Genomic DNA, 27,851 nt, shown 5'->3' with positions numbered 1-27,851 from the left:
GATTCCGCAATTGCCACCACCATCGCCAACAAATGGCTCTTCTACCCCCGACCGCTGCGGGGAATGCCTCGACCTCCGACTCCGGCTCCTCAAATCCCCGATACACGCCGGTCTCCAATGGCTCGGATGAGGAGTCTTCAGCGTCAAAACCAGTGAGATCACCCGCTGGGAATCTGCGACTGCAAACGAATTTCGAGGACAGCACTGGGCCGGATGGATCTGTCTCTGATGTCGAGGAGGAAAACACAAACGATTCGGGCGCGGAGCTGGAGACAAAGAGTCGGCGTGTTGGGTCAGCCGCGAAATACACACTGGAAGAGGAAGCAGAGGTTGTGAGGACTTTTGATCGGAGGCTGGTGCCGTTTCTGGCTTTGCTGTACCTGCTGTCATTCTTGGACCGTTCCAGTAAGTTCTAACTCCGGGAAGCTCTGTTTGTTGAACTCGGTCACGTTCATTTCTTGTCGATATACTGACTCCCTATGCAAGATATTGGCAATGCAAAAATTGCCGGACTACAAGAAGATCTTCGACTGTCATCGACGCAGTATGAATGGCTGCTTACGGCATTCTACATCACATACATCCTTTTTGAATGGATGACCCTCATGTACCGTCTCGTCCCTCCGCACATCTACATCTCGCTCTGCGTGTGTGGATGGGGCCTGGTTGCTTCTTTCCAATGTCTGGCGACCTCGTTCGAGGGGCTGGCTATCCTGCGCGCTTTGCTCGGAATCACTGAAGCTGCGTTCGGCCCAGGCGTGCCATTCTATCTCTCGTTGTTCTACCGGCGTCAGGAACTAGCCTTCAGGAATGGGTTGTTTATTTCTGCTGCCCCGCTGGCTACGACTTTTGCCAGCAGTCTTGCTTGGCTGATTGTGAAGCTAAGCAATGACGGGCCGATCTCTCCGTGGCGGACACTCTTTCTCGTAGAGGGATTCCCAAGCGTGATCGTCGCGGTGTTCTCCTGGGCCCTCATCCCTGACTCTCCGGGCCAAGCTAGATTTCTCAGTCGCCGGCAGAGGCTGGTTGCCCGACTACGGCTCGGCGAGAACAAGTCAGACTATCAGCAGGCCCAAGGGCAGCGCTTCAACTGGCGGGAAATTGCTAAGACAGCCGCTGATCCCAAAGCGTACATGGCTGCCGTAGGTCTAATTTCCGCCTGAACACCCAGCAGAGCTCATCGCTAACACGCTCGATGTTCGCAGTTCATGTTCTTCAGTTGTAATGTCGCATTCAGCTCAATGCCAGTGTTCCTTCCCACCATCATCAAAGAGTGAGCTACTCCCAACAGCCCGTCTGAACAGGCCACTAACACCGTCCTCAAGTATGGGCTACTCCTCCCTCCACTCCCAAGCCCTCTCCGCACCGCCCTACCTAGTCGCCTTCATCGTCGTCCTCATCACTGCCTACGCCTCCGACCGCACCCGCACCCGCAGCCCCTACCTCATCGCGCACGCCCTCACCTCCGCAACCGCCTATCTCGCCATCGCCGCAACGGGCTACTTCCACGCCTACCTCCCGGAAGCCCTGCACTCCTTCATCCGGTACATCTGCGTCTACCCGGCCGTGGCCGGGTTCTTCTCCGCTATCACGCTTATCATCACCTGGTCGATGGACAACCGGGTCGAGAAGGAGGGCAAGGGCGCCAGCATCGCCATCCTCAATATCATCGGCCAGTGCGGCCCGCTGCTCGGCACGAGGCTGTACCCCGAGACCGATGGGCCGTGGTACGTCCGCGGCATGGCGACGTGCGCGTTTTTCATGCTCGTCGTTGCGGTGCTGGCGCTCGGGCTGCGGCTTCTCCTGCTGCGGGCGAATCGCGCCGCGGGGGCTACTGGGAGTAGTGCTGGTCCCGTGGACCCTGGTGAGGAGCATGATGTGCTGATGGGCGGGGGACGACGAGATGATCTCGAGCATTATACTGGGGATCAGCGGTTTGTGTATATGATTTGATGTGGTCGAGCATATTGGGGGTCTAACTGAGATCGTTAGCTTTCGTTGGTAACTATCTATACTATTATACTCGAGTACCTACTCTGTCTGTGTCTCCCCTTCGCAATACTTTTTAATTCAGGATTTTTCAAGGTACTCGTTTTCCTAGCTACGGTAAACAGATTTCGGTCTCCTTGGGAGTTTCTATACTTGGTAATATAATTCTACACTGTGTTACGAGACTCGAATGCAATCCTGGCGGAATGGACACTGCAAAAAGAGTCAACAGATCTCTTTCACCGATCTTAAGCCCACATCGACTCTGCAATCTATCAACCAGTCCTTAAATCAGTCTTCGGTCGTTACAATGGCAGAATAATCCAAAGATGCCCAACAAGATTCTCAATTCTCGGGGAGCCCCAAGCAGGTCCCTGCAATTATTAAAACTGTGATGCATCACGCTAGGAAAAGAATCTCGTAAGATCTATACAAAGAATTATCCGGACGGGAACCAAGAAATCTGGGGACTTTTTGGGAAGCCGGCATACTTCCTCCGGCACTGGACATTGGAACTACACAGCAGTCCATACACCCCCATGCCACTCCTGCCAGGAAGCAGAGCAAAGCAAAGCAACTCGGCACAGCTGCACATGCAGCTGAGGGTTTGGAGCAGAGAAAACAGCAACCGAGAGGACTGAAGAACATATGACCAAGACGGAACGGCCGCCGAAATTGGCTTCGGGATAGGATGCGTATGATACAAACAAGCATGACAATCCGCAGTGGCCAAGGCTATCTTTCAGCGCGAGATGGGCATTTCCGGGGAACCATCCAGAAAAGGCATATCAAACCCTGCTCCAGGGCGATAAAAAATGAAAAAGAAAATAGCAAGGGGGAATGAAAATAGAAAAACTCCCGGTGGCGCCGTAGTCGCATGTCTATTTTGCTGGATTATCGTCAAAATGAAGTCTTCGTCAAGGCATTTACCAGGCCGTGTGGCCACCGTCGATCAGCATGGTGCTGCCGGTCATGAAGCTGCTGGCATCGGAGAGGGAGAAGAGGGCAGCGCCGCGGAATTCCTCGGGCATGGCGAGACGGCCGAGCATGTTCTCAGCCTCCCAGGTGGCACGGGCCGCGGGGTTCTGCTGGAAGACCTCCTCCACCATGGGGGTAATGATGTGGCCTGGGCAGAGACTGTTGACGCGGATACCGTGGCGGCCCCACTCCATGGCGAGGGAGCGAGCGAGCTGGATGACGGCGGCCTTGGAGGAGTTGTAGACGGGCGAGGTCATGCCCTTATTGGCGATGAGCCCACTCATGCTGGCGACGAGCAGGATGGAGCCCTTCTGCTGGTAGTTGAACATCTGGCGGGCAGCGGCAGTGGCCGAGTTGAACACGCCGTTGTAGTTGATGGACATGACGTCGTCGAGCGCGGACTGGGAGTGCTCAAGGGCGCTCTGGAGGTGGTTGATGCCCGCGGCGGCCACCAGGCCGTCCAGACGCTCGTTCTGGGCCGCAATCGCGGCGAAGGTGTTGTTCACTTCCTGGTTGTTGCGGACATCGATGCGCACGTACTCCAGGGTGCCCCCGTACTCGGTGGCGGCCTTCTCCTTGGCGGCGAGGAAGTCCGGGTGTGGGCTCTCGAGTCGGTCGAGGGCGTACACTAAATATCGAAGAACATGTTAACAATGCCACTCGCATAGGATTTCGTTGAGAGCAATGGAGTTGCACATACCCTTTGCCCCGGCCTCGATCAAAGCCTCAGCCATAGACAGTCCCAGGCCGCGGCCGCCACCGGTGATGGCAAACACTCGGCCCTCGAGGTCAAACTCGCGGAATCGGTTGGCATTACGCAGCAGCTTCTTTGAGGGAAGCTTGGATTGGATGTGATCGGGGTTGTGAGAGAGGTTGTGGATGTCTTGCGGGCTGAAGGCGCTCTTGGTGCTGGAGTACAGCCGGGTGGAAGAAGAGGCAAGTACTCGAGGCGCGGCGATGGCGGCACCGGCGACCCGCAGACGGGCCGGGGTCACTGCTCGGGACATGGAGAAAGACATGGCGAACTAGGGTGGTCGGGATGATAGTATTAAGGAAGTATAAAACGGGTATCACAGACAGGGAAAGGAATTGGAACGGGGAGAGAAGACAGCGGAGAGGGGAGAGATATAGGGTATCGGCAATGAACCAAGACCCAACACAACGAGCAGCTCGCCGGAAGGAAGCGTCACATCGTGACGGGGGTTTATAAATTCCAGGGAGGTCCGGGACGGGACTTCCTTGCAGAGTTTACCGAAAATAAAGCCGCGATAGGAACAGAGAGAAAAAAGAAAAAAATAGAAAAGACGAAAAGACGAGCATCGCGCGTGACCGGAGTGGAACTCGCTGCTTTCACCATGACTCAAAGATCTAGACACAGCGGGAGTCCGGGCAGGTTCGCCACAGCTGCCCCGGGGAAGCAGGAAGCAGACAGATGGGACTGTTAGGAAGCACAGCAAGTAGGGGTGAGGTCCGGGGTATTGCTGAAGACGGCAAGTCTTCGAAGGCTTCGGTGGAATGGCCCACTCGGGCGGGTCCCAGCATAACGGGATCTGCACCTTAAGGCCCTTGCTCGCCTTCGATCCCCGATGGCCGAGATCTGCTTGTACCGGGTACCTCGTTCGAGTGCTGGGATGCTCTCGGTGCTCAGGTAGAGGGTACTATCGATTATCCATCTTAGCTTTCCTCTTCATCCTATCGGTCGAGATACTTGAAGCACCTAGGACAGCGTGTTCGACGCCACCCGTCTTGGAAGCATCTCTACAGGAGCACCAACAGTTCCTGGGCCCCCGGGATGAGCAACACCACCCCCCCAAGGGCGCATCCCCGGCATGCCAATCGCGGACTCGGCACCGGCTGTCGGCCTGGGAAAAATTCTGAAGGATCGTGGGAACAGGTCAGTTGACCTGGCGGCTCCGGTCCGATTCATCGATTCACGGAATACTCCCCCGCCTGGACTGGACAGATAGAGATGGGATGGATATTTTTAGTGGGGACGAGTGGGGATTTCGTGGGAAAAACGCCCCTGCAGAGCCTTCCCCGGCATCTCCTAATCGGGCAGTTCCTGGAGGGCCCCCGGTCTCACCGCTGCGGGTGAGACGAGAGAGACATCGTGAGATTTGCGCCCCCCGGAGGCCGGCAATTGGACCTGGCAATGGCGGCTGTGGTGATTATTCTTTACCGATATGATAGTCTCTGGTGGTGACTGCCTTTGTATATTCATGATGGTCTATAGCTATATAGACCTGGAGTCATGCATATGTATAGATATCTTATTAATAGAATAGACACCACGTCTTCCCCGGATCCTCCCCATTTCCATCCCCAACCTCCCCCGCCCTCTTCCGCCATCTCCCGGAAACAGAAGTCCAATCCTCCGTTCCCCGTACAGATAGCAAAGAGGACCAAAAGACAAAAAAAATTCTGCGACTGGCATCCACCCAACCCCTCTGCACGTCCCCTCGGCCAACCGATTAGCTCGGAGCTCTCTGTTCATTTCTCCCGTTGGCCCCAGCCTCACCCTAACGCAGGGATCGTCGAAGCGTCGAAGCGTGGAACACGATCTCGAACGCCCTGGAAGGAATGGCGTGCCCTGGGCGAGGTCACCTGGAGGGTTGTGGAGAAGGACCTACAGTAGCTATACTCGAATAGTAGAGACATGTGAGGTATAGGTACCAGGGTGCCACATAGTACGGAGTGTGTGTAGCAAGTACGGGGTACAGAGTACGAGCCGTACTGATAAGGATTGTGGATTGCAATTTTTGATTTCTCATTGCTAATTGCTGATTATTTCCAGGACCCATGCAAGGACACGCAGTGCGAGTTGGCCTCGCGATTGCTCGAACCACCTGACCCGGTGCAGTTCTCGGATGCGCCGAACTCAATTCCCTCCGCGCTGAAATTCCCTGGCTGTGTTGTACTTTGTGCTTCACTTTTGGTTGATTCCGATTCTTGTGAAACGCCAAACCCGCCAGAATCCGTGCCAAAGGGGACTGGGCAATGTTCCCCTTGTAGTAAAAAAAAAAGCTATAGAACACACCCGGAAGAGCCAAAGAAGAAAAGACATGAAATTTCGTTATCCCGTTATCCTCTTCCAGACAGCCCCCCCACTAGGTCAAATCTGCGAGGCCTGGTGCGATCGTCGCACCCCCAACACTGCGCAGACTCCCAAAGTCCAGCTTCATGAGCAGTCGGTCCACCCCCGCCGGCTGGCGTGGCACGTAGTGGCTGAACCCGGGGCCTGTGCCTGCGTGCGGCCGAGTCCCCAGCCATATTGGGTCGATGTTTGTCGCGAGGCTGAGCCCGTCGCCAGTACGGTGGTCGTCGAGATCGCGCAGGCTCGACACGAGTTCTTTGATGCCCATCTTAACGTCGTCACGAGTTTCTCGTAGTGCTTGCCACACTTCACGCTCTTCGTGGGCGTAATCCACCAGCGCATCCACCACCCCTTCATCCGTCTCCAGATCCATGTTCCGTTGGATCGTCTCCAGGCGGGTGGCCAGGGCGACAAAGCGGTCGACGCTGGTGAGCAGTCCGCGGAGCGCGCTCGTGAAGGACAGGTCCGTCAGAAACAACGATTGGACGAGGGTGGACAGATAGCGTCGGTGGGCCACAGTCAAAGCTTCGGGATCATGTCGTCCCATAGACGGAGGGCCAGCTTGGGAGACCGGTCGGCTCGATACGCGATCAGGAGATGGCATTCGTGACTGTCGCTGTGGTTTCGCGGATGACGCGGTCCCTGGCCGAGAGCTTGAAATCGAATCGTCCGTGGAAGGGTTGCCGCGAATCCATTCGCGGAGATGCTGCCAGGACTCGTGAACAACTTCCCCCTGGAAGAAGCTGCCAATCTCTGAGAGGACAAAGAGACAGGCGCTGGCAGTGGCCCAGATTGGTCGCATCTGTCGATGGCGAGCATTGTCTCGTTCCCGACTCGCATTCAGCTTATTCTGACCGAAAGCGCTGTTACTTCGCGGCGGTCCCCATGGCGTGGGATAAGTCCGCCGGAGTGATGTTCGCTTCCACAGATCCCCGAGGCGGATTTGCGCTCGCCGGATCCCCAGTAGATAGGAATGGATCTTGGAATATATGACAATATCGGAGCTGGAGAGAAACAGGTCCAAGGGAGCCCGGACCTGCGCCGTCAGGCATGTCGGCGTAGGGAATAGTAAGTCTTCAAATGAGACCCTTGAGAGGTCGGGGACCGCACCAGAGCCATGCGAAGGTGTTGTCGCGCGCCCTTTACGTTCGCTGATCGATAACCGAAGGAGTTCACGTGCCAGCTCGAGCTCCTCGTCAGCTGGATCTTCTTCTTTTTGAAGTGTAAAAAGCTCTGCCCATGCATGTGCTAGAGCAGTCATGACATCTCCTTCTTTGATAAGGAGTCCTTCAATAGCCCCCGGCGTTTGGGTTCGACCCAGTCCTCGCCGTCTGCTTTCTTCCATACGAGAGTCCGCGTGTGAGACCAGAGCCACGGCGAACTCTCCTCGGCCCAATAGAAAAAAGTCATGGAGTAATGTCAGCATCTCCAGAATCTTCGGTAGGGGTAGTAATTTGGATAATGTGGACTGAGAAAGCGAGAGCCGGATCCAGTCCACAGCCGTAGACAGTTTCGAGGATGATATGGGTGACTTTAACCCAGCAAGTTGTTCGATGTGCTCTTGATACAATGTGACCGGTGCAGTCGAGATTCCACTCGAGGTCTTCCGCTTTGCGCGAATGTGGTTCAGCGACTTCCCAATGAATAAGATGGAACCTCCGGTTTGCGCGGGCACAAACCTTGGGAGCAAATCCACGTGCATGCTAAATTGGGCGTCATCCTCCTCGGCCTGAAGATCTTCTTGTATAAAGAAGTCATCCTGTCCAAAAAGTGGAAGATTCCCATACAATAGCCACATTGAGAGTTGTTTCATCCACGCCGTTTCCGCGGCGGTCACGAGCTGAACCGCCATATCCTTAATATCCATGTATCCTGTCTGGAGTTCGTCTCGCAGGTGATCTATGAGTGTTGCTCCAGTACATCCATGGCGCACAGAGTCGTGGCTTTCTGGTTGGATGAACCTGACGACCTCCCATAGCCATTCCATGCGCCGAGTCCAAGGTGCAAATTCCCCGACAAGAGTCGACAGCGGGACAATACCATAGCCCCCAACATAATAACTGTCCTCAGCAAGAATCGCCCTCTCCACCTCAAGTATCTTCTTCTGGAATTCACCCAGGTGGGTGGTGACTATAGCTGTTGAGACAGAACGACAGATCACGGAGCGGTGTGACGAGGATATCTGAGATGTATGGGCTCGTAGCTGCGCATGTAGTTGACTCAGGTGGGCAACTGATCCGAGGAGGGCTTTCTCCGGAGGCGAGAGAAGGGCAATATCATCTTGAGCGAGAGAGTCTTTCCCTTGCTGGGGACTGAAGAGGGGGGAGGGCTGGCCGGAGAGGGAGAGCAGGATCTCGTGAAGCATCCTGGCTCCGGGTATCTGTCGTTGTTCGCGTTAGCTGCAGGGCTTCATGATGGACATCCATTTCGAGCCAACCCACCTTGAGAACTGCCTATCCACTTCGGGATTCTGCCGTTGCCAATAAAGTAAACCACGCCCCAGAAGCTCGAAGCGGCACATGTGAGGCTCAACGGGAATTGGGTGTGAAAAAATCGGATGACTCCTCACGTGTATTTCTCACCAAAATGGCCTTTAGCAAGACCAGACACGAGTCATTCCTCCCCCAATTCGCGCATCAAATGCCGCTGTGCGAGTTGTAGATGACCGAATCGCGTCTCGGTCATCGCGGGGTGGGTCATTAGTCATCACGGTAGCTTGTCCCTCTTACGTCGATGGTCCCGCTTCATCTGTTCTTCTCCCTTGCCTCTTGACTTCCTCTCCCACTTGACCTCTTCTTTTTGTACAGCCCTACTTCCTCTACCTGCAGTCACCACTTGTGTCGGCTGCTTTGTGTCTCTGCACCTACCTATTCAGCTAGGTACCTGGTACGCTGGGAGTTGCAACTTGCTTTACTACCACTGTCGAAAGTCTTGCTCGTTGGGCAAGACTTTCACCCTCTTTTTATCACCATTCCTTCAGATCTTACTGTTCGTGAAGCCGCTAAGCTGGGAAAGCGCAGTGCGCCTAAAGACGACTCCGCAGCTCGGCCCCAAAAGAAGACCATGACGGTATGCCCCGTCGATGCGGGATACTTTATATCGCCACTGACAATTCAACCTCAGGACGCCGTGATGCAGGTGGACAACCCACGGGAGACTGTGGAGATGATCAAACATGGGGAAATCGATGAGTCCCTGTACAGTCGGCAGCTGTGAGTCCACCGTTGGTCTAGTTGTTCCGGGCACCGGAATCTAACTGTTTCTCAGGTACGTCCTCGGCCATGAGGCCATGAAGCGCATGGGCTCGTCAAATGTTCTTGTGGTAGGCCTGAAGGGTCTTGGTGTGGAAATCGGTAGGTATATCAACTCCTGTTGGTACTGTCCATCTAATTAATTTTCTCTTGTAGCCAAAAATATTGCTCTTGCCGGTGTCAAATCCCTCACCCTCTACGACCCAGCTCCTGTTGCCATCTCCGATCTATCGTCGCAGTTCTTCCTCCAGCCCCAAGATGTAGGCAAGCCGCGCGCCGAAGTTACAGCTCCGCGAGTCGCCGAGCTCAACTCCTACGTTCCTACGACGATCCATGAGGGCGGGAATCTAGTGGATGATTTGGACCAGCTCAAGAACTACCAGGCAGTGGTTCTGACTTCGACGCCACTGAAGGAGCAATTGGCCATTGCGGACTACTGCCACAAGAATGGTATCTATCTTACTATCACGGACACCTTTGGTCTCTTCGGTTATATTTTCAATGACTTTGGCAAGAACTTCACCGTCGGCGATCCTACCGGCGAGGAGCCCGTTGGTGGAATTGTTGCAGACATTGCTGATGATGGCCTGGTGTCTGCTCTGGATGAGACCCGGCACGGGCTGGAAGATGGTGACTTTGTCACTTTCACTGAAGTTAAGGGCATGGATGGCTTAAACAACAGCGCCCCTCGGAAGGTCACCGTCAAGGGACCATATACCTTCACCATTGGTGATGTCTCTGACCTTGGCTCTTATCAGGGTGGCGGTATCTTCACGCAGGTTAAAATGCCCAAGTTTATCGATTTTCAGCCCCTGTCGGAGCAGCTCAAAGCTCCGGAATTCTTGGTCTCTGATTTTGCCAAATTTGACCGACCACAGCAGCTTCACATTGGTATTCAGGCTCTTCACAAGTTTGCTGAATCCCACGGTGGCCAACTGCCTCGCCCACACAACGACAGTGACGCCCAAGAGATTCTGAAGATCTCTAACGAGCTTGCTGTTGCCGAAGAGGAGAAGATTGAGCTGGATGAGAAGATCATTAAGGAACTGAGTTACCAGGCCCGGGGTGATCTGAACCCACTGGCCGCCTTCTTCGGCGGCATTGCCGCGCAAGAAGTTCTCAAGGCTGTTTCTGGAAAATTCAACCCCGTGCACCAGTGGATGTACTTTGACTCGCTCGAGTCTCTGCCATCCTCGACCACTCGCTCCGAAGAGAGCTGCAAGCCTTTGGGCACTCGCTACGATGGCCAAATTGCAGTGTTCGGTAAGGAGTACCAGGAGAAAATCTCCAACGTCACTCAGTTCCTTGTTGGTGCCGGTGCTATTGGCTGCGAGACTCTGAAGAACTGGGCCATGATCGGTCTTGGTACTGGTCCTAAGGGCAAGATCTACGTCACGGATATGGACCAGATTGAGAAGAGCAACCTCAACCGACAGTTCCTCTTCCGCTCCAAGGACGTGGGTCGTCTTAAGAGTGAATGTGCTTCCGCTGCGGTCCAGGCTATGAATCCCGAGCTGAACGATAAAATCGTGACTTTGCGCGACCGGGTTGGCCAGGACACTGAGCATATCTTCAACGAGGAGTTCTGGAACGGGTTGGACGGTGTGACCAATGCTTTGGATAACGTCGATGCTCGGACATATGTCGACCGTCGTTGTGTCTTCTTCCGCAAGCCGCTGCTCGAGAGTGGAACTCTTGGCACCAAGGGCAACACCCAGGTTGTCCTCCCTTTTGTCACGGAATCCTACTCGAGCTCTCAGGATCCCCCAGAGAAGTCGTTCCCTATGTGCACTCTGAAGAGTTTCCCCAATCGCATCGAACATACTATCGCCTGGGCACGGGATCTCTTCCAAACCTACTTTGTTGGGCCTCCAGAGTCTGTCAACATGTACCTGTCGCAGGCCGACTATATCGACAAGACCCTCAAGCAGGCAGGGAACGAGAAGCAGACACTAGAGCACCTCCGTGATTTCTTGGTGACCGACAAGCCTCTCACTTTCGATGATTGCATTGTCTGGGCTCGTCAGCAGTTCGAGGCGCAGTATAACAACGCGATCCAGCAACTCCTTTACAACTTCCCCCGGGACTCGAAGACATCTTCCGGTCAGCCCTTCTGGTCTGGCCCTAAGCGTGCACCGACTCCTCTGAAGTTTGATAGCTCTAACCCTACCCACATCGGGTTTGTCATTGCTGGCGCAAACCTCCATGCCTTTAACTACGGCATCAAGAATCCTGGCGCTGATAAGACGTACTACTGCAAGATTGTTGATGACATGATCATTCCCGAGTTTACACCGAGCTCCAGCGTCAAAATTCAAGCCGATGACAACGATCCTGATCCCAACGCCCAGCCGGCTGGAGCTACCAATGATGATGAGGTGATCCAACGCCTTGTGGACACTTTGCCTTCCCCCAAGTCTCTCGCTGGCTTCCGTCTACAGCCAGTCGAGTTCGAGAAGGATGACGACACCAACCACCATATCGACTTCATCACTGCGGCCAGCAACCTGCGTGCCGATAACTACGAAATTCCCCAGGCTGACCGTCACAAGACCAAGTTTATTGCTGGCAAGATCATCCCAGCCATCGCCACGGCCACCGCACTGGTGACCGGTCTGGTTGCCCTCGAGCTGTTTAAGGTTGTCGATGGCAAGGATGACATCGAGCAGTACAAGAACGGTTTCATCAACCTTGCCCTCCCATTCTTCGGCTTCAGCGAGCCCATTGCAAGCCCCAAGGGCAAGTACCAGGGCAAGCAGGGCGAAGTTACCATCGATCGCCTCTGGGACCGATTCGAGGTGGATGACATTCCCCTTCAGGACTTCTTGGACTACTTTGCCAACAAGGGGCTGGATATTACTATGGTCAGCTCAGGCGTGAGCTTGCTGTACGCGAGCTTCTACCCTCCGGCGAAGGTGAAGGACCGCCTTCCTCTGCCGTAAGTTTCTATTCATCACCTTTCCTTCCTTCTATACATAAATCAGCTGCTAACTCTCTATACAGCATGAGCAAGCTTGTCGAACACGTCAGCAAGAAACCTGTGCCTGAGCACCAGAAGAACATCATTTTCGAGGTGACCGCCGAGGACCAGAGCGAGGAGGATGTGGAGGTTCCTTACGTGATGGTCAAGCTGCAGAAATGAATGGGCACCTCAAATCCCAAGATCCATGGGGGAGACGATTAGATTCACGATAATTGCCAACGAATAGCCCAGTCTAGATTTTCAATCTCCAATCAAACATTGCTATTGATTCTGAGTTCACCTGACAAGTCATCTAACGGAGTTGCAAGATCGTACTTGGTTCCTATACTGGTCACTCCACATCGAAGATCATAATCCCTTGCAATATCCTTCTGTATAGCTCCGGAACCAGACGGATTTACTTCACCTTAATTAATATTCTGCTTCGGCTTTCGTCGGGATTTCTAATTCCACCCTATTCTGTCGGTCTTGCTGTCTTACTATTTTATTCGTCAACCTTGGAATGCTTTGTCAAAGCTGACCGATGAGAGCTGAGTCATCATCTCGTCAACGAACGTCATCCCCGCAGTTGCGAGCGTTGTCTCTTCTAGAAAAGATTCTGTAATTTTCTCTGCAATTGTTTCGGGCGTTAACTTGAATATAAAAGCCCGCCGCTCTCTGCTGATGATTTTGACCCTCCTACGCTCAGCAGCGTCGCATCATCTTCCACGACCTACAATTCTCCGCGCGGGGTTCCTTGCAGCTCCCCATCTATGCTTCTCCGCAAGATCACGAACTATGGCGGTATGTATAAACACCTCTTGCGGGCCAGTTTGCATTTTCCTCATCCAGCTCCCTTTGAATATAGACTGGAAACACTGGCAAAATAACCGACTGGGTTAATCCCAACGATAAGTCGGGCGAGTTCAAGCGGCAGCAGTCTGTGTTCCGCAACTTCATCTCGCGCGAGTCTGGGGCCCAGTTCCCACCTGAGAAGGACCGCTACCATCTCTATGTCTCCTATGCTTGTCCATGGGGTAGGTCCAAGTGGTTCCTGTTGGATTTGTGTAAATTTTGTCGGGATTCACTGACCTGTTTTAGCTCACCGGACCTTAATCACCCGCAAGCTCAAGGGCCTAGAGGATATCATTTCTTTCTCATCAGTCCACTGGCACCTTGGTGAAAAGGGTAAGTGGCTATATACGTGAACCAGTCGCCAAATTACACACTAACTTCAGTTCAGGATGGCGCTTTGCCACTCCTGATGAGAAACTCCCGGGAGAGAACACCATTCCTGATCCGCTGCACCCGGAGTTCACCCACCTGCGCGAGATCTACTTCTCCAATGACCCCGACTACACGAGCCGTTTCACTGTCCCAGTTCTTTTCGACAAGAAGACGAAGCTGATCGTAAGCAACGAGGTATGATCCGCGTAATCTACTCCTCCGCCCTCCTCCACTTTCCCACTGACATCCATCCCAGAGCGCCGAAATCATCCGCATGTTGTACTATGAGTTCGACGACCTCCTACCAGAGCGATACCAGAAACTCGACCTCTTCCCACAACCGCTCCGCAGCACGATCGACGCTGCCAACGAGTGGATCTACAACGACGTCAACAACGGCGTCTACAAGTCCGGCTTCGCCACGACGCAAGAAGCCTACGAAAAGGCCGTGACAACGCTCTTCTCCTCCCTTGACAAGATCGAGTCCCACCTCGCCAAACAGCAGACCACCTCGCCCTTCTACTTCGGCGACTCCGTCACCGAGGCAGACATTCGTCTTTTCACGACGATCATCCGCTTCGACCCCGTCTACGTGCAGCATTTCAAGTGCAACATCCGGGACATTCGCTCCGGGTACCCAGCTATCCATCGCTGGGTGCGTGGGCTGTACTGGGATCTCCCCGCCTTCCGGGATACGACGGACTTTGAGCATATCAAGAAACATTATACCAAGAGCCATAAGCAAATTAATCAATTTGCGATTACGCCGGTTGGGCCTGTGCCGGATGTTTTGCCGAAGGATGAGGAGGTGAGGGTTGTGAAGGCTACTCGTTAATGTAGGTAGTTTTTTGTGTTTTGGGGGGCGTGGGGTAGGGGGGCTGATTGGGCTGAGGGAGATATTCAGACTGTCTTTCAATCCAAGTGCAAATGGGATCTATATTGAACCTGCGAAAGAATCTTGAATATCACTGGTTTCATGGCCTCTATCTTGTCGTCTCAACACCTAGTGAATATCCAGGAATGAAATGCGATTTTCCAATATACACAGCAAAGAAAAGAAAAGAAAAGACCCATGATGGTATTGCGTGAACGGAAATCAACATGCCTCGACGCCTTGCCATGCTTTATGTTGATGGGTGAATCAGTAACCCCGTCTTGTCTCTGTGACGAGGAACCTCATCCAAAGTGAAATGCCTTAGGAAAGAGAAGCACGGAAAAGAAAAACACCATCAGGAAGATGCAGAAGACTGGTAGTTGGGGTCCACATAATGTTCCCCAGATGTGGCAGGCATGGAAAACGCAGAGCAAGGGGAGGTTAAAGATAAGAAATATCTGACATTGGCACAGCGACTGTGCTACGCTGTATGGTCTTTGTGTGGGTATCTCGGTTCAGATGTCTCTATGAGAGTAATTCAAAGGCAAAAGGGGTTCAAGGGAGGTCAGATCTGAGGTTAGGGTTTCAAAGAGCAGAAGAGCCAAAGAGCGAAAGTATGGCAGAGATGGTGGTACATAGCAGATTATTTCAAGCCAAGCATGCGCTTCGAGTTCTCGTAGACCACGTAGCTAATGGACACGGCCGGTGCCACTTTGAGGAGGTTGGGGGTAAGGCCCTTGTAAAGGCCACGGGGTCCTTCGGATGCAAGGGTTTTGCGCGCAACTTCGCCGATGCTGCTGTAGGTAGTTGGATGGAGAACAGTGCCTTGAGCCTGCATGCGAGTACGGAGCACATTCAGCGGGTAGACGACCGAGGCACTCAGACCCCCGCTGAGAGCACCAATGGCGCCGGTCACGAAGTTGTTGAGAGGGATGTCTTCTTCGTGGCAGTGGTTCAGGCGGGCCTGTCGGGCAAGCAGGGCACGTTTGAGATATTCGAATGTCGTTAAGTCAATCGCAGCGTAGGGGAACATTCCAATAAGACCAAGAGGAAGTCCACGGAAGAATCCAAGCAGACCGTTTGCGTTCCACACTTTCCTGGCAGTTGCAGCGATGAGCTTGTTTCCTTTCAAGCCACCTTCCACCGTTTCACACTGCATGCGACTGTAGCATGATTAGTCAAGTCTCGAGATATCCATATCGGATAACTCACAATTTAAGAGTATCAAGAGGGTAGACGAAACATCTGCCAAGACGTCAGATAGATCCTTTATTTGCTCCAGAAAAGAACATACTGAGCCACCATTCCACCAATACCGCCAGACAAGAACTGGGATGTGGGGAGAAGTCGCTTGGGGTCATTGTGGCCTTCCAGTCGGGCGAAGGCTCGTTTCGCGGACTAGTCAAGTTAGTTGTCAGACATTCGTTCGCACAGACAAGACATGAAGCGCAGTCCAACCTCATAGGCTCCGAATTTTATCGCAGATTCGGGCATAACCTTCAAGACGTTCAGACCATTGCCTATACGCATTGAGATGAGTCACGTCTTCGAACTTTACGATGAACGGGTTGAACCAACCGGCGAATAAACTTCGAATTCCACCAGCGCGCCACAGCTCCTTGAGCGCATCGGCAAGGGTTTTGGATGCTTTTCCCGCAGCAGCGAAGGGAGCCCCCTCCTTCGCTGCGCGAACAGAGTCTTTCTTGACACCCGTCTGCGCAATCAGGTAGACTTTGAGACGATCGAGAGGTGCGGTGGCCGTTCTAGACACGACGCCTGCAATTCCGCCTGCAATGAAGTAACCTAGTTGAGGGGTATTCTCGGTCAACTTCCGTTCATAATAGCGGAAAGACATCCACATGGCGACGGTCTTGGGGATGGGCAGCCACTCCAGTTCGACGTCAGTGTCTAGTGGAGCACAGTCAGTCCCAGAAGTCGGGGTCAACTTTGCAGAGGGGCTGATTTGCGCGTAGGCTGACGGCAGGAGGGTTGCCAGGGCAGGCAGGGAAAGGATATTGTACAGGAGGGCCTGAATGGCCAGTAAATAATGGTTAAGAAATGAGTGGTCTGTACCTAAACCCTGCAGGTCATTGATGTGGACATCTCCTTCCGGGTTTAGATTGCCCGTGGCCGTGTAGTATGAGAGGACAGCGTGTAGGTCGGATGGGGAATGCAGCGGCAAGAAAAGCAAGAAGTCCCTAGAGTGTTGGAGAGAATAGGTCAGCCCGGTCTTATCCAGGACATTCACTTGACCAGACCACATGGTACATACCTCCACTCGGCGTAAGAGATCACCCCGTCATTGTTTTTATCGACCTCGGCAAAAAAGTCGTCCAGCTTTGCGCTTGAGACGGTAACCCCAGATGTGGAAAACGCGCTCCGTAACTCTGCCTTGTCAATTTCTCCGTTGTTATTGCGATCGATGGTCTGGAACATCTGCCAAAGGCCCGACTCCGTGTGGTCGATAAAGGTTCGGAATTCTAAATCGAGGGGGGTCATGTTGATTAGAGCTGTCCACAAGAGCTGGCAAACGAGGGCTCCGTTCCCAATATGAAGCCATGGTCTTACCAGAATAGTCTATCCGATCATCGCCATTGGTGTCAACCTCGCGCAGGATGTTGCGCAGCAAGTTGTCTGCGTTTTTGAGCGCTATGCGACCGCGTCAGCCCGGGGTATTCGGCATAGCACCAGCCCAAACAAAAGACTCACGGTGGTCGATCTTCTTCAGGCCTTTCTTGAGACCAGCCAGATCGATGCTGCCTTCCCTGCGCGTGTCCAAAGTTTCCCAGAGGCAGGCAACACGTTCATCACGCTCATCTTTCGACTCGCCGGGTGCCATGTTCGGAGGAAAATGGTTATCGAGCACCCGGCATTCTTCAAGAGAACATGTCCTGTAAGGTGCTGCAGCAGGCAATGAATCCAAAGAAACGCAAGACTGCTTCAGCGGGCGTCTGGGGTGAGCATCGGAGTGGGGAGGAATGATTAATCGGCGCCCGATCATTGCTTCGACACTTGACGCCATCACCGGGTTGGCACGGGACCAGGGCTGGGCCCTACTATACCCCTTTGGGCGACCTGGCCTTCTCTCTGACCTTCAGCAGTGAATGATAGCAACATCTTTCGACCCCATGCCTTATCTTCGATGAACTGTGCAGTCTGCATGCTCTACAATGGCAGCTAACTACTGGGCATCGACTCAGCGTCGACATTGGCTCTTCTCGCGGGAGAAGCTAGCAGATGTTCGGGACAGACTCCGTGAACAAGATAAGATTACGCATTCACAGTTTCCACTCCCAGACCTGCGACTCTTGAATATCTACTTCAACCAACGTATGGCATTCATGTCCTGGGGAAATGACCATGGCTGACACTTGCCAGAACTCATCAAGCTGGGCAAGCGCATGTCCACCCGCCAACAGGCCATAGCCACTGCCCAAGTATACCTCAAGCGGTTCTATACCAAGAATGAGATCCGCCAGACCAACCCGTATCTGGTTCTGATCACTGCCTTCTATCTGGCCTGCAAGATGGAAGAATGTCCCCAACACATCCGATTTGTGGTGGGTGAGGCCCGCGGTCTCTGGCCAGGTACGATCGTGACACTATTGATTTCTCTCCAGCATCACAGCTACCTAACAATCAACAGAGTTCATCACGCCGGATGTAGCCAAACTGGGAGAGTGTGAATTTGCCTTGATCTCAGAGATGCACTCACAGCTCATCGTGCACCACCCATATCGTACCCTGTCAGAGCTCCAGACCGAACTGTCGCTCAGCTCAGATGAGGTCGCCCTGGCCTGGTCGGTCATCAATGACCATTATCTGACTGACCTGCCCCTACTCCACCCACCACATGTTATTGCCATCATGGCTATCATTGTTGCTGTGGTTTTCAAGCCCTCACACCCGGGCGCTTACTCTGGTTCTGCACAGTCAGCATTGGCTGGTGCCATGAGAGATGGGAGTGGTATGAATATGCTCTCCACCTTATCCGACAAGATTGGATCTGGTCCACCGCGCATCCAGAAGCTGGTGCAGTGGCTAGCAGAGAGTGAGGTTGACATCAAAGCGGTCATCGAGTGCACCCAGGAGTTGCTTTCCTTGTATGAAGTGTGGGAACAATATAGTGAGAAGCACTGCAAGGAACTTATTGGACGGATGGTTAGGAGCAAGAGCTTGGACAAGTAACGGGGGATGATTTTGGGCTTTGTTTCTCTGCATGTGGTGGCATTTTGGTCACTGGCGTTTGGGGGTTTCTCTGAGGAGCATGGATCACTATAGCATTTCATGTATGAGCTGACTGCATGACAGCGATAACTTGCATTTGTTTGCTTATTCTTTCACAGTAAGTCCTACTGGGTATGGATCAAGCGCTGTATAAATTATCTCCGATGTCCTTGTAGGTTCTTTGGCTGCAATGCACTCTGATTATTTCCCAGGTAGTCAGCGTTTTGGAGATACCGACATTCAGAATCAAAGATGCGTGCGGCATCCGCGAAAGTCATCAGATGAATCCAGCATCATCTTCAGAAGAAATACGAGCAGTCCACACCGAGCATATTTCATTTCACAATAGGACCTAGTTGGCCATGCAAGTCATAAGGACACCTGCAAAATAGTGCTAAGCGCCAGCATCGGGGTCGCCGAATCGGAGACAATGCAGTAGCCCAGACCAGCCCCCAACTCGAAATTTGGGACCAAGCCAAATGCCCGTCAGAGTTGAATGCACAAAATCAAATTGGTACTTATGCAAGTGGCTTCTCTGCGAGCGCCATGGGCCTCTCAGTCCACACCTGAAACGCATCCGAATCGGCGTCCGCGCGGACCTACCAGGCCGGTTCGCAAAGCGGCCGGGGCAACCAGATCGAGCAGCCCCTTGCGTAGTGTCTGGGGGAAGCACCAAGTGATGAATAAATTTGACATCTATGATCGTGGACAGTGACTGATCGATACAGCCCCTCGCTGATCCCTGCTGCGAGATCGTACCTGTATATGTACAGAGTATGCACATGTACATCCGATCTGGCATACCACGCAAACCGGCATCGGGATGGATCTGCTGCAGAAGTCAAGCTTCGGGCAGGACCTGGTGCCTGCACCTGCTCTGAGTGCACGGGCACTCAGAGCCCTTCACAAGGGACACCATATCGTACATTATTGTCCGATCGGCGATTCTCATCGAGGGGTATGAGGAGTTGGGCGGGAGGCGGGACGCAGAGAAGGAGCGGTGAAGGCAGCTTGGGTCACGCTGCGGGGGACCCCGGTGCTGATGGTGTATTCTACACGACCTATTTATCCATAGTGAAGAGATGACTGGACACGACTGTCTTAGGGGGTGTTGCAGCAAGCGCCCATGACCCAGGACTGGGCTTGGACTTGAAACCAGGAGACAGAATCCCCTGGGGACGAAACTACTGTGCTGGACTCCAGTCTGTCCGGGGTTTCTCCTCCACAGGTTAGGTAGCCAATGGGCCCTGCATTTACAGGTGTCTCCCTTCTTCCGTGACTCACGATGTTACCTGAACAGCGTTTACGGATGGTCGAATTTTCATTCATCTTCTAGTCCGGATCCCGTAAGGATGGGCTTACCGTTTTAGGGGTGGAGAGGGGAGAGCGTCAGATCTCCACGAGGGCGCTGCCAATGAGAAGGGAGAGTGCATCTGCAGCTAAGTGCAGCTAAGGGCGTGGCGCCCTCCAGAAGGGTTCGTGTGGATTGGGGGTTTGCACGAAGAGAAGGCGAAGGATTGGGGGAATTCGTAGGGAGGACGATCCCCCAGCGCCGGAATGTGCCTGTTTTTGCCCCTGCACAGCCCGGATCGCGAGGACTCGGTGCCCCAACCTCCCCAACGGCCACGCTTGCACGAGCATGCCTGTGGTTGGAGGCAGTTGTCATCTCAATAGCGAGTCAAGAACTATTATACAGAGTGTGTAGAACGACTGGAGAGACCCGGTTGTGTGAGCGAGATTGATAATACCACACACAATGGATTGTCGACTCCAAACCCAAATCCCAAACCTGGGGAATCGGGCATCAATACCCCCGTCGGTTCAGCCCTGGAATTATCGCCCGAAAACGGCTTAGTGCACATTGGTCAACGACGTCACGTTTTACCACTCGCGCGAGCGGCATTTGGCTGATGGATCCCTCGAGCTGGTCTTGCAGTCTCTGATTGGTAGAAACTGCTCGCCACCGCCGCTCAGGGCTGCCTGGTTGGTCAATCGGGGGCGTGGCCCTCGCTAGCGCTGCATGTCCACTGCATGGTGACCGTACCGTGACAGAACCCGGTGGCTCCCAGAGTCGGTAGCTGCATGCAAATCCATCCAAACAGCCACTGGCCAAAGTGGGTGTGACCATACAGGGACCATACAGAGCCTCAGGCCACAGACAATTCCTGCACTCGCAGCCCCAAAACACCCCTCTTTCCGCCTCATCTCTTTCTCTCTCTCTCCCACAACCCGTTCTGCTCTTCCCCAACTACTAACTTGCCGACCACACTACCCTTTTTTTCTTTTCGACTTTGTCTTCTTCTCGACTCCCGTCTTCGATAGTCTCCTTCTGGGTGCTGGCTCCACGTTTCACCCCATCTCACAATGTCTGCCTTCATGTACTCCCACCACCAGCAACAACACCCTCACCACGGTGCTCATATGCCCTCAAATAACCACCACCACGGCCGCTCCCGCCGAGCCCCCAAGATGGCTGCCCAGAACGCTCAACGTCAATTCCGAGGTGTTAAGAGCATGCGGGAGCTGGCGGAGGCCCCAGCGGTGACGGCCTTCCGGGCGAGATTCGAGGCCGGTCGCTCCTTTGACCTCGACGACGACCTGGAGTTCTGCCCCAACTTGCTGACTGAGGACGATGTATGTTTTGATTGGAGCTCTGCTGCCGCCCTCTCTCTATCCTCCCCATTAGACCCAGCTCCCCCTTCAAACGGTCGGGATGTGATTTCTTCCAAGAATAGTCTGTGTTGACACATCGCTCAGCTGCACTCCATCCACTCCGCTTCCTCAGACCGATCCTCACTCTCCAGCGGGTCGCCCGACACTTCGCCTCTGCAGCACCAGATTCAGCCCGTGCAGCAGGTCACCCCATCCATCTCCCTATCTCCCGCCTCCACCAACTCCTTTGTCCATACTGGCGTTGCTGGCAACCCTAATCACCAAGTCAATTTCCACCAGCCTGCGGCCAACCGGACCCGCAAAGTCATCCCGATCGTCAACCCCAACACCGGGATGACTTTGGCCAGCCCGCCCTCGTCCATTTCGCCGGCGATGATGCAGACGGCTCAGCGTCGGTGGTAAACCCCTTGTTCCAAAATCAGGCGGCGCTTGCGTCTTCCTTTCTCCCGTCCGCCCTAGCGGCATGTTCATAGCACGTCACCTGAGTCTGTCTGCATCATCGGGGTCCCCTAACCGCAGGTCTTAATTCTTTGTTGCATTCTTGTCTGATACGGCTTTTTGCATTCGACATGACCCACATCGGAAAAATCTTCTACGAACGGCGATCTATCAACCAAAAAACTCTTCAAAAAATCAGAAAATTCGCAAAAACCGGCATTGTACATATTTTCAGTCTGGCCGATTTACGACTCTTTCGCCATACATCTAGATCCTTTGCGATGCTTGTTGCGAGCGACGGCGCCTGCGATTTGATCTCCGCATCCTTTTCTATTCCAACAATACCTGTGTCTCTCGGGGAGAGACCTTTTGGGCCTATTGTTTCGGTTGGGCCACCGATGATGTACAGAACGGTGTGGTGACTTGCTACTTGACATGTGCATCTCCATAGGGACCGGAGTTTTTGTTTCCGGGCAAGGGTTGCTTGCACAGCGACTGCTTTTGTTTTGGTCCTCCTGACTCACCTCTGCTGTGATTTATTCGACGATTTCCTTGCCGGCTGTTCTTGAATTCTCATTTCATTGGGGTTTTTTGTCTTGGGGTGGGATGGATATCACTTTTTTTCAAGGATCTAGAGGCGGAAACGATACACGTCTGCATTGCTTGGGCACTGTTGCAATACCTGGGTTTTTTTCTGTTTCTGGTTTTATGTTGCACCTTATTCTCGTTTATTATCTTTGACTTTTGTTGATTTGGTTCCTGTACATCGGATTTTGGGGGGGATGGGTGATACGCGATACTCATTGCTTCCTTGCCACGGGTGCAGTGGCTGGTTGGGTTTGGTTGCAAGCGAAACCATGGGATGCGGAGTTGTTTTCTTGTTTGAAATCGATATCCTGGGGGTCTCTCGCGGGCTTGTGCGAGTCATAGACCATATGCGTTGACAACGGCTTTTGGGTTCTTTTTTGCAATTGCGTTTTCTACTACCCACTTCCATTCCCTTCTCACGTTTCTTCTGCGTTGACTCGTTCGGATTTTGACTCCCGGAGAGCTCCCAACACGCTGTATGATGTTGATCTTTATCTTTTCAATTTCTTGCACACTGTCATTTTCAATTCACGTCTCTTTTGTTCATATGTTCAATGGCTTGTCCTGTCTTACATGGCTGTCAGATATTCATGGACAAAACCGAAGTGACTGATTCTCGTCTCTACTGCATCGAAGACGACTGGCCTCGCACTGTAGTAAAATCGGGTAAACAATAGACAACGGCACCCACTATGGCATCCAAGCTATTAATCCTCGAATCCCCTGCATGGAGAACAGTTCTTCATACTCCTGCGTCATCTCCGCCCGTCGTTCATGATGTCATTACTCAAGCGCATGCCGGGCGCTGTTCAGGCCAGGTAGTTCGGGAATGCCCAATGCCACTCACTCACTGGAAGTTGACAGCGTCGATCATCCGGCAGATTCGCAGCAAGGACAGGCACATTGGCTACGCAGCATCATCTATCAATTTCTTTAGCTCTGAACTGGTCCAAAATTGACATCTGCAGTTCAACCTTATCGAATAGACCCGGCCTCTGTCACTGACCCATAGTTAACTATCCGCCCGGGCGATCGTTAAGTATCGCTGACGTCACAGGTGGTGCTTGGATTGTCGTCCATTCGTCCAGTGCTCAAATGGACAGGCGGCAGTTGGCAATATTTCGGTGCTGCTGAATAAAACGAGGATCACGGGGCTCCAAAACTCTGGTCATTTAGAGACCCGTTTTCCCGTAGTTCTCACTCCCCGTACATACATAGTTACATATCCTCCACGCTCCCCTGTCGACCTACATACATCACCAGAGCCCATCTCCCTTTCTATCACAGCATACCTACACTACATTCCTGAGATCAACGGGACTTACCGAATTCTCCGATCGGATTCAGATCCCTCCCTGTCATCGTCATGTCCTTCCTTACCTCCGCTCGTGCCAGCGCCCGCCAACTCCTGCAGGCGAGCTATGCTGTCCCTGCGACCGCGTCTGCATTCCATGGTACAGCTGTCAGCAGCAGTCTGAAAGAAAGTGACAGGAGTACGTGATAAGTTAACATCATCAGCTGGATCCGATAACACTATCCAAAAATCTAGCCTATGATATATTCAGCTTGCAAAGCTAACCTCCGTCCTGTAGACCGCGAAGATCTCCCGGAACACTACGAATCACACAAAGAACATCAGGTCAAGACCTCCAAGGAGGGCCAGGCGAAGTGGAAGGCCGAACTGGCGAGCAACAGCGAGGCAGATGTATGAGATCTCTCCATATGACTACCCACCTACACTTCTGTGGAGATCAAGCATGGCTGACAAGAACTTTGCTTTTCATCGTTCAACAGGTCAAAGCGGATCGCGGCGAGCTTGACTCTGAGAGTAACTTCGAGCAGATGCAGAAGGGGACGAAGCATCTGCCAAACCGGGAGGAACCGGTTAACAAGCCGCACGGAGAGCCGTCTCAGCGAATGAATGACTGAATCAAGTGCTTCAGTTGGGAACGGGGGGATTTGTGGTGATTTACCAAAATGCGGGATGACCTGTGGACAGTTGTGCGTTCTGTCTGAAACGAAATTGATATCATAATTCATGCCTACGAATGGAGTCGTTGTGAGTGATGATGAAGAATGTGCTTGCTGGTAGATGTAAGAGAAGACACGCAGCCAAATATCTGAATAGAAAGACGCTGCCTCAACGCCGGAATTCGCACTTAAACAGATAGAGTCGACCGACCCGAGCCCGAAACGCCCGCTCGCAGCAAAGCCCAGAAACCCGAAACAAAGACAGTTACCATCAGAGTCGTCACGGCTATTTCAAAATCACAATCAGGATAACCAGGACGATAATTAGCCCAATGATCGTCATCATACTCCAGTTCTCGCCCGCCTTGCGCCGGAATCGGTCTAGCCGCCGCCGTGCGGTGTTCAACCGGGTCTGATGACGCTCGACATCGCCGTCCATGCCATCCAGCAGCGCAACGTGGCCGTCGAGCTCGTCTCCGATCTGGATACTCAGCTCGTGCTGTCGTCCAATGGACTCTCCAAGGCGATCCAACTGGTCGTCCTGTTCCCGCATCACCTGGGAGTGGTGGTCGTGGATCTGTTGGTTGCTCATGTTGGTTTGGTCGACGCCCGGCGGCGAGGGCTCATCGCGATACGGCCGGAAAAGGTTCTGGCGGTTGCGGTCCTCTTCTTCATCAATCTCGTCCTGCACTGCCGCCGCTGCCGCTGAATTATCCATGAACCGCACCGACTTGGATGGAGGATGCTGTGGAACGGGCTGTTTGAGATCGGGCGATGCGCCTTGTCGGTTCGACGCCTGCGCCGAATCCTGGCTGTCGCCATCTGTGCCATAAAACTGGGATGAAAGGTCTCGGAATTGAGCATGCAGAGGACTGAGTTGGTCTTTCAAGGCTGCGGCGCCGGTGCTGTCGTGGGAGTCGGCTAGCCGGGCTTGTTCGGCCTCGACGGCTTGGATGCCCTCCTGGAGGGACTCGAGAGAGCGGGAGATCTCGCCATCCTGTGCATTGGGCTCAAGGTCAAGAGAGATGGCACGCTGTCGCTCTAGAAGCGAGAGCTTGATGTGGTCGGCGAGCAAAAAGAGCTGGGACGGGTTCGTCATCGTGATGGTGTCAGGCGGACGGAGCGCTCGGGGGTGGAATGAGACGATAAGTCCCGGCGGAGATGTGGACGGTCAGTGCAGTAACCTCTGGCCGATTGTAGCAAGTTGCCCCGGCGAGTAGGGCACTGGATGGATGTAGGTGAGTTGAAAGGTGCAGCCAAGGCAACATCCGGCCAGCACTGGCGGAGTTCCGGGTCTGCGATCTGCCGCTTCCGCCTTTGCCCCTTCTCTACTCCCCGCAGTCCCAGCTTAGTTTCTTTCTCATACTCTCTGCGGAATCCTGTGGTCCTTCGTCGGGGCTGATATCTCTGGAATTATTTAAGAGAATGATCTCCTGCTGACCCGGTACTGCCCTCATGGGTTCCATGTGTCACATCTTCGACCTCGGTATCTAATTCCCGACTGCCATAACCCGCCTTGCGCCTCCATATTGGTGAGGAACGAACAACCCTGGAAGACGGAAGATTTGGAGCACGCTGGATTCCTGCATGGGCCTTGGTTAGAGGCTGCTCTGCATATTATGGATTTACAAGAGTTTCTGGTCGTCGACGCCGACTGCGACGTCGATGAACAGGTCGACCTCCGCGCCCTTGATTTCGTGTCTAGCTACGACTCGCACCTCATGTGTCCCATCTGTCACTGCCCCTTTGTCCAACCGGTACAACTACAATGCGATCATGTTTTTTGCTCGACGTGCCTCCGATCTGCCATCATCACCTTCCGCTCGGCCGATTCGGATGACTTCCCGTGTCCATCTTGCCGAACCCCCACCAGTCACGTCTCGACGAGCGTGCCCCGCTTGTTGATCAACATGTGCGACGAAATTGAAGTACGATGTCCCTTGGCGTCTGAGGGGTGCGAGGAGCTTGTTCCTCGCGGCCACGTCCAGTCGCATGTGGATAAGTACTGTGGATACAGACTTGTGCCATGTCCGGATGATTCCTGCGACAAGAAGATGCGGAAGAAGGATCTCCGGCCGGAACAAAGCTGTAGGCATAGCTACTTCCGGTGCTCGCGCTGCGAAGAGGATGTAATGGAGCAAGACTACGAGGTTCGTGCATGCCTACTCATACATTCTAACTTCCTCCGTCATCAATTTTGGCTTAATGTTGCTTTAGGAGCATGACAAGGAGCTTTGTCCGAGCCTTGAAACCGTCTGTCTTTACTGTGGAACCACTACCCTACAACGTGCATTGAAGAAACATGTTGAAACATGTCCCGAAGTTGTCTGCCCATGCGCTGCATCGAAATATGGATGCCGAGTTAAGATTCGACGCGCGGAAATGGCGACACATGAAGAACAATGTCCGCTAGTGGCGATGGGCCCATACTTTGAGGCACAGAACACTCGGCTTAATTCCCTGGAGCTTACGATGAGGCACCAGCAACAACGGAACGAGATCTTCGAAGACGGACTCGCCAATATTCGTTCAACCCTTGCTGAGTCCGCCCGCGTTGGCGCTGGCCGAAATGGCAGACGATCAGTCACTGATGCCGAAGGGAACCAGTATGCTGGAACAGAGGATACCGACGAGTCTACTGATCGTTCTTCGAATATTTTTTCATCCAATGCTACAACGTACCTTCTCTCACTTCACGAGTCACTACGTGAAGAAGTCTCTCAAATGTCACACGCTCTCACCGACCTCGATGCTCGCGCTAGTATGACGATTATGAACGAATGCTTGCGCATCAAAGAAGACATGGCCCACACGAATACCGCTGTCAACTCTGTGCGCATGCAGGTACAATGGCTTATGAATCCACGACTTCATCATGGTGCACGAGCGGGGGCTATTCGAGCCAACTCCGCCGGCGGTGAGACCGCAACGCGATCACAGTTGACATCAGCATCAGCGCCTAGGCCAAGCAACGCCTCCGGACCATATTTGGAACCACTGCGGCCCAGGCGGCCTAGCGATAGTGGCCGGGAAGGGACGAAGCTGTGAAGTGAGGGCAGGATTGGGTATGCGTTTTGAGCGTTTGCATTTCTCCAGTGAGACGTGGAGAAGGAGTTCTGGGGCCAGTCTTTTGTTGTATTGTAGCTTAGCTTATGACTGATGATTGGGCAGGTGTCTGACGCGATAGACTTGTATCACTGTTTTCATATCTTAGTGCCTCCTTGGAAGCGCTCCAGCATTATTTAATCGAACTTTTATAGACATCGACCGATCTATTCAGGTTTAGTATCTGGACAGCTTCTTTCTAATATTAATATCTTCCTAAGCATTTTTCCGTCTAATGCAAGTTGTCTGCCCATACAAGGGTGAGCTAATTTAATTCGAGGATATCGGCTGCTGATCATTCATTTACGCCATCACCACGACGCGGTCTCTCGGTGGGCGGGAAATACAAGGCCGGAGCAGACAGAGACTTACTACTGCTAGTTTTGAAGGAATTTTGCGGCAGGTATATCGGGCAGAAGTGCTCAATATCCTTTCTCAACAACTACTTCTTTCTCACTGCGTTGCTATTACCCA

General features: G+C 53.2%; 11 protein-coding genes across 11 annotated transcripts; 7 read left to right on the top strand and 4 right to left on the bottom strand.

Annotated features, from left to right (window-relative positions):
* Nucleotides 1-32: 32 nt before the first annotated feature.
* N7459_002881 (uncharacterized protein) lies at nt 33-1,953 on the top strand (the record flags this gene model as incomplete). Its single annotated transcript, XM_056942066.1, has 4 exons — nt 33-405; nt 487-1,142; nt 1,206-1,273; nt 1,326-1,953. The coding sequence occupies 4 exons, from the start codon at nt 33-35 to the stop codon at nt 1,951-1,953; spliced, it is 1,725 nt and encodes a 574-aa protein (XP_056801949.1).
* A 962-nt stretch (nt 1,954-2,915) lies between these two features.
* On the bottom strand, nt 2,916-3,986 carry N7459_002880 (putative short chain dehydrogenase/oxidoreductase; the record flags this gene model as incomplete). Its single annotated transcript, XM_056942065.1, has 2 exons — nt 2,916-3,595; nt 3,668-3,986. 2 exons carry the CDS (start codon nt 3,984-3,986, stop codon nt 2,916-2,918), a joined length of 999 nt encoding a protein of 332 aa, XP_056801948.1.
* Nucleotides 3,987-6,074: 2,088 nt separating this feature from the next.
* On the bottom strand, nt 6,075-8,426 carry N7459_002879 (uncharacterized protein; the record flags this gene model as incomplete). Its single annotated transcript, XM_056942064.1, has 1 exon — nt 6,075-8,426. One exon carries the CDS (start codon nt 8,424-8,426, stop codon nt 6,075-6,077), a length of 2,352 nt encoding a protein of 783 aa, XP_056801947.1.
* A 275-nt stretch (nt 8,427-8,701) lies between these two features.
* Nucleotides 8,702-12,454, top strand: ubaA (E1 ubiquitin-activating protein ubaA; the record flags this gene model as incomplete). Its single annotated transcript, XM_056942063.1, has 6 exons — nt 8,702-8,709; nt 8,941-9,130; nt 9,185-9,273; nt 9,329-9,414; nt 9,469-12,250; nt 12,316-12,454. 6 exons carry the CDS (start codon nt 8,702-8,704, stop codon nt 12,452-12,454), a joined length of 3,294 nt encoding a protein of 1,097 aa, XP_056801946.1.
* A 504-nt stretch (nt 12,455-12,958) lies between these two features.
* N7459_002877 (glutathione S-transferase family protein) lies at nt 12,959-14,336 on the top strand (the record flags this gene model as incomplete). Its single annotated transcript, XM_056942062.1, has 5 exons — nt 12,959-13,105; nt 13,143-13,311; nt 13,376-13,462; nt 13,518-13,696; nt 13,758-14,336. 5 exons carry the CDS (start codon nt 12,959-12,961, stop codon nt 14,334-14,336), a joined length of 1,161 nt encoding a protein of 386 aa, XP_056801945.1.
* Nucleotides 14,337-15,018: 682 nt separating this feature from the next.
* N7459_002876 (calcium-binding mitochondrial carrier protein) lies at nt 15,019-17,214 on the bottom strand (the record flags this gene model as incomplete). The annotated part of the gene is made up of 8 exons (XM_056942061.1): nt 15,019-15,538; nt 15,588-15,620; nt 15,670-15,773; nt 15,834-15,895; nt 15,954-16,573; nt 16,648-16,885; nt 16,944-17,024; nt 17,085-17,214. 8 exons carry the CDS (start codon nt 17,212-17,214, stop codon nt 15,019-15,021), a joined length of 1,788 nt encoding a protein of 595 aa, XP_056801944.1.
* Nucleotides 17,215-17,545: 331 nt separating this feature from the next.
* Nucleotides 17,546-18,563, top strand: ssn8 (cyclin-dependent protein serine/threonine kinase regulator SSN8; the record flags this gene model as incomplete). The annotated part of the gene is made up of 3 exons (XM_056942060.1): nt 17,546-17,705; nt 17,754-17,963; nt 18,022-18,563. 3 exons carry the CDS (start codon nt 17,546-17,548, stop codon nt 18,561-18,563), a joined length of 912 nt encoding a protein of 303 aa, XP_056801943.1.
* Nucleotides 18,564-20,966: 2,403 nt separating this feature from the next.
* Nucleotides 20,967-21,677, top strand: N7459_002874 (DUF4452 domain-containing protein; the record flags this gene model as incomplete). The annotated part of the gene is made up of 2 exons (XM_056942059.1): nt 20,967-21,236; nt 21,360-21,677. 2 exons carry the CDS (start codon nt 20,967-20,969, stop codon nt 21,675-21,677), a joined length of 588 nt encoding a protein of 195 aa, XP_056801942.1.
* Nucleotides 21,678-23,667: 1,990 nt separating this feature from the next.
* N7459_002873 (uncharacterized protein) lies at nt 23,668-24,230 on the top strand (the record flags this gene model as incomplete). The annotated part of the gene is made up of 3 exons (XM_056942058.1): nt 23,668-23,794; nt 23,894-24,006; nt 24,096-24,230. 3 exons carry the CDS (start codon nt 23,668-23,670, stop codon nt 24,228-24,230), a joined length of 375 nt encoding a protein of 124 aa, XP_056801941.1.
* A 328-nt stretch (nt 24,231-24,558) lies between these two features.
* N7459_002872 (syntaxin family protein) lies at nt 24,559-25,371 on the bottom strand (the record flags this gene model as incomplete). The annotated part of the gene is made up of 1 exon (XM_056942057.1): nt 24,559-25,371. One exon carries the CDS (start codon nt 25,369-25,371, stop codon nt 24,559-24,561), a length of 813 nt encoding a protein of 270 aa, XP_056801940.1.
* A 520-nt stretch (nt 25,372-25,891) lies between these two features.
* Nucleotides 25,892-27,320, top strand: N7459_002871 (uncharacterized protein; the record flags this gene model as incomplete). Its single annotated transcript, XM_056942056.1, has 2 exons — nt 25,892-26,422; nt 26,490-27,320. The coding sequence occupies 2 exons, from the start codon at nt 25,892-25,894 to the stop codon at nt 27,318-27,320; spliced, it is 1,362 nt and encodes a 453-aa protein (XP_056801939.1).
* Nucleotides 27,321-27,851: the final 531 nt, after the last annotated feature.

The sequence above is a fragment of the Penicillium hispanicum genome, assembly GCF_028827665.1.
Source record: "Penicillium hispanicum strain IBT 35686 chromosome Unknown utg000003l_segment0_segment0, whole genome shotgun sequence".
Taxonomy (NCBI): domain Eukaryota; kingdom Fungi; phylum Ascomycota; class Eurotiomycetes; order Eurotiales; family Aspergillaceae; genus Penicillium; species Penicillium hispanicum.
Note: the sequence above shows the minus strand (reverse complement) of the source record. Positions and strands in the feature narration are given on the sequence as shown.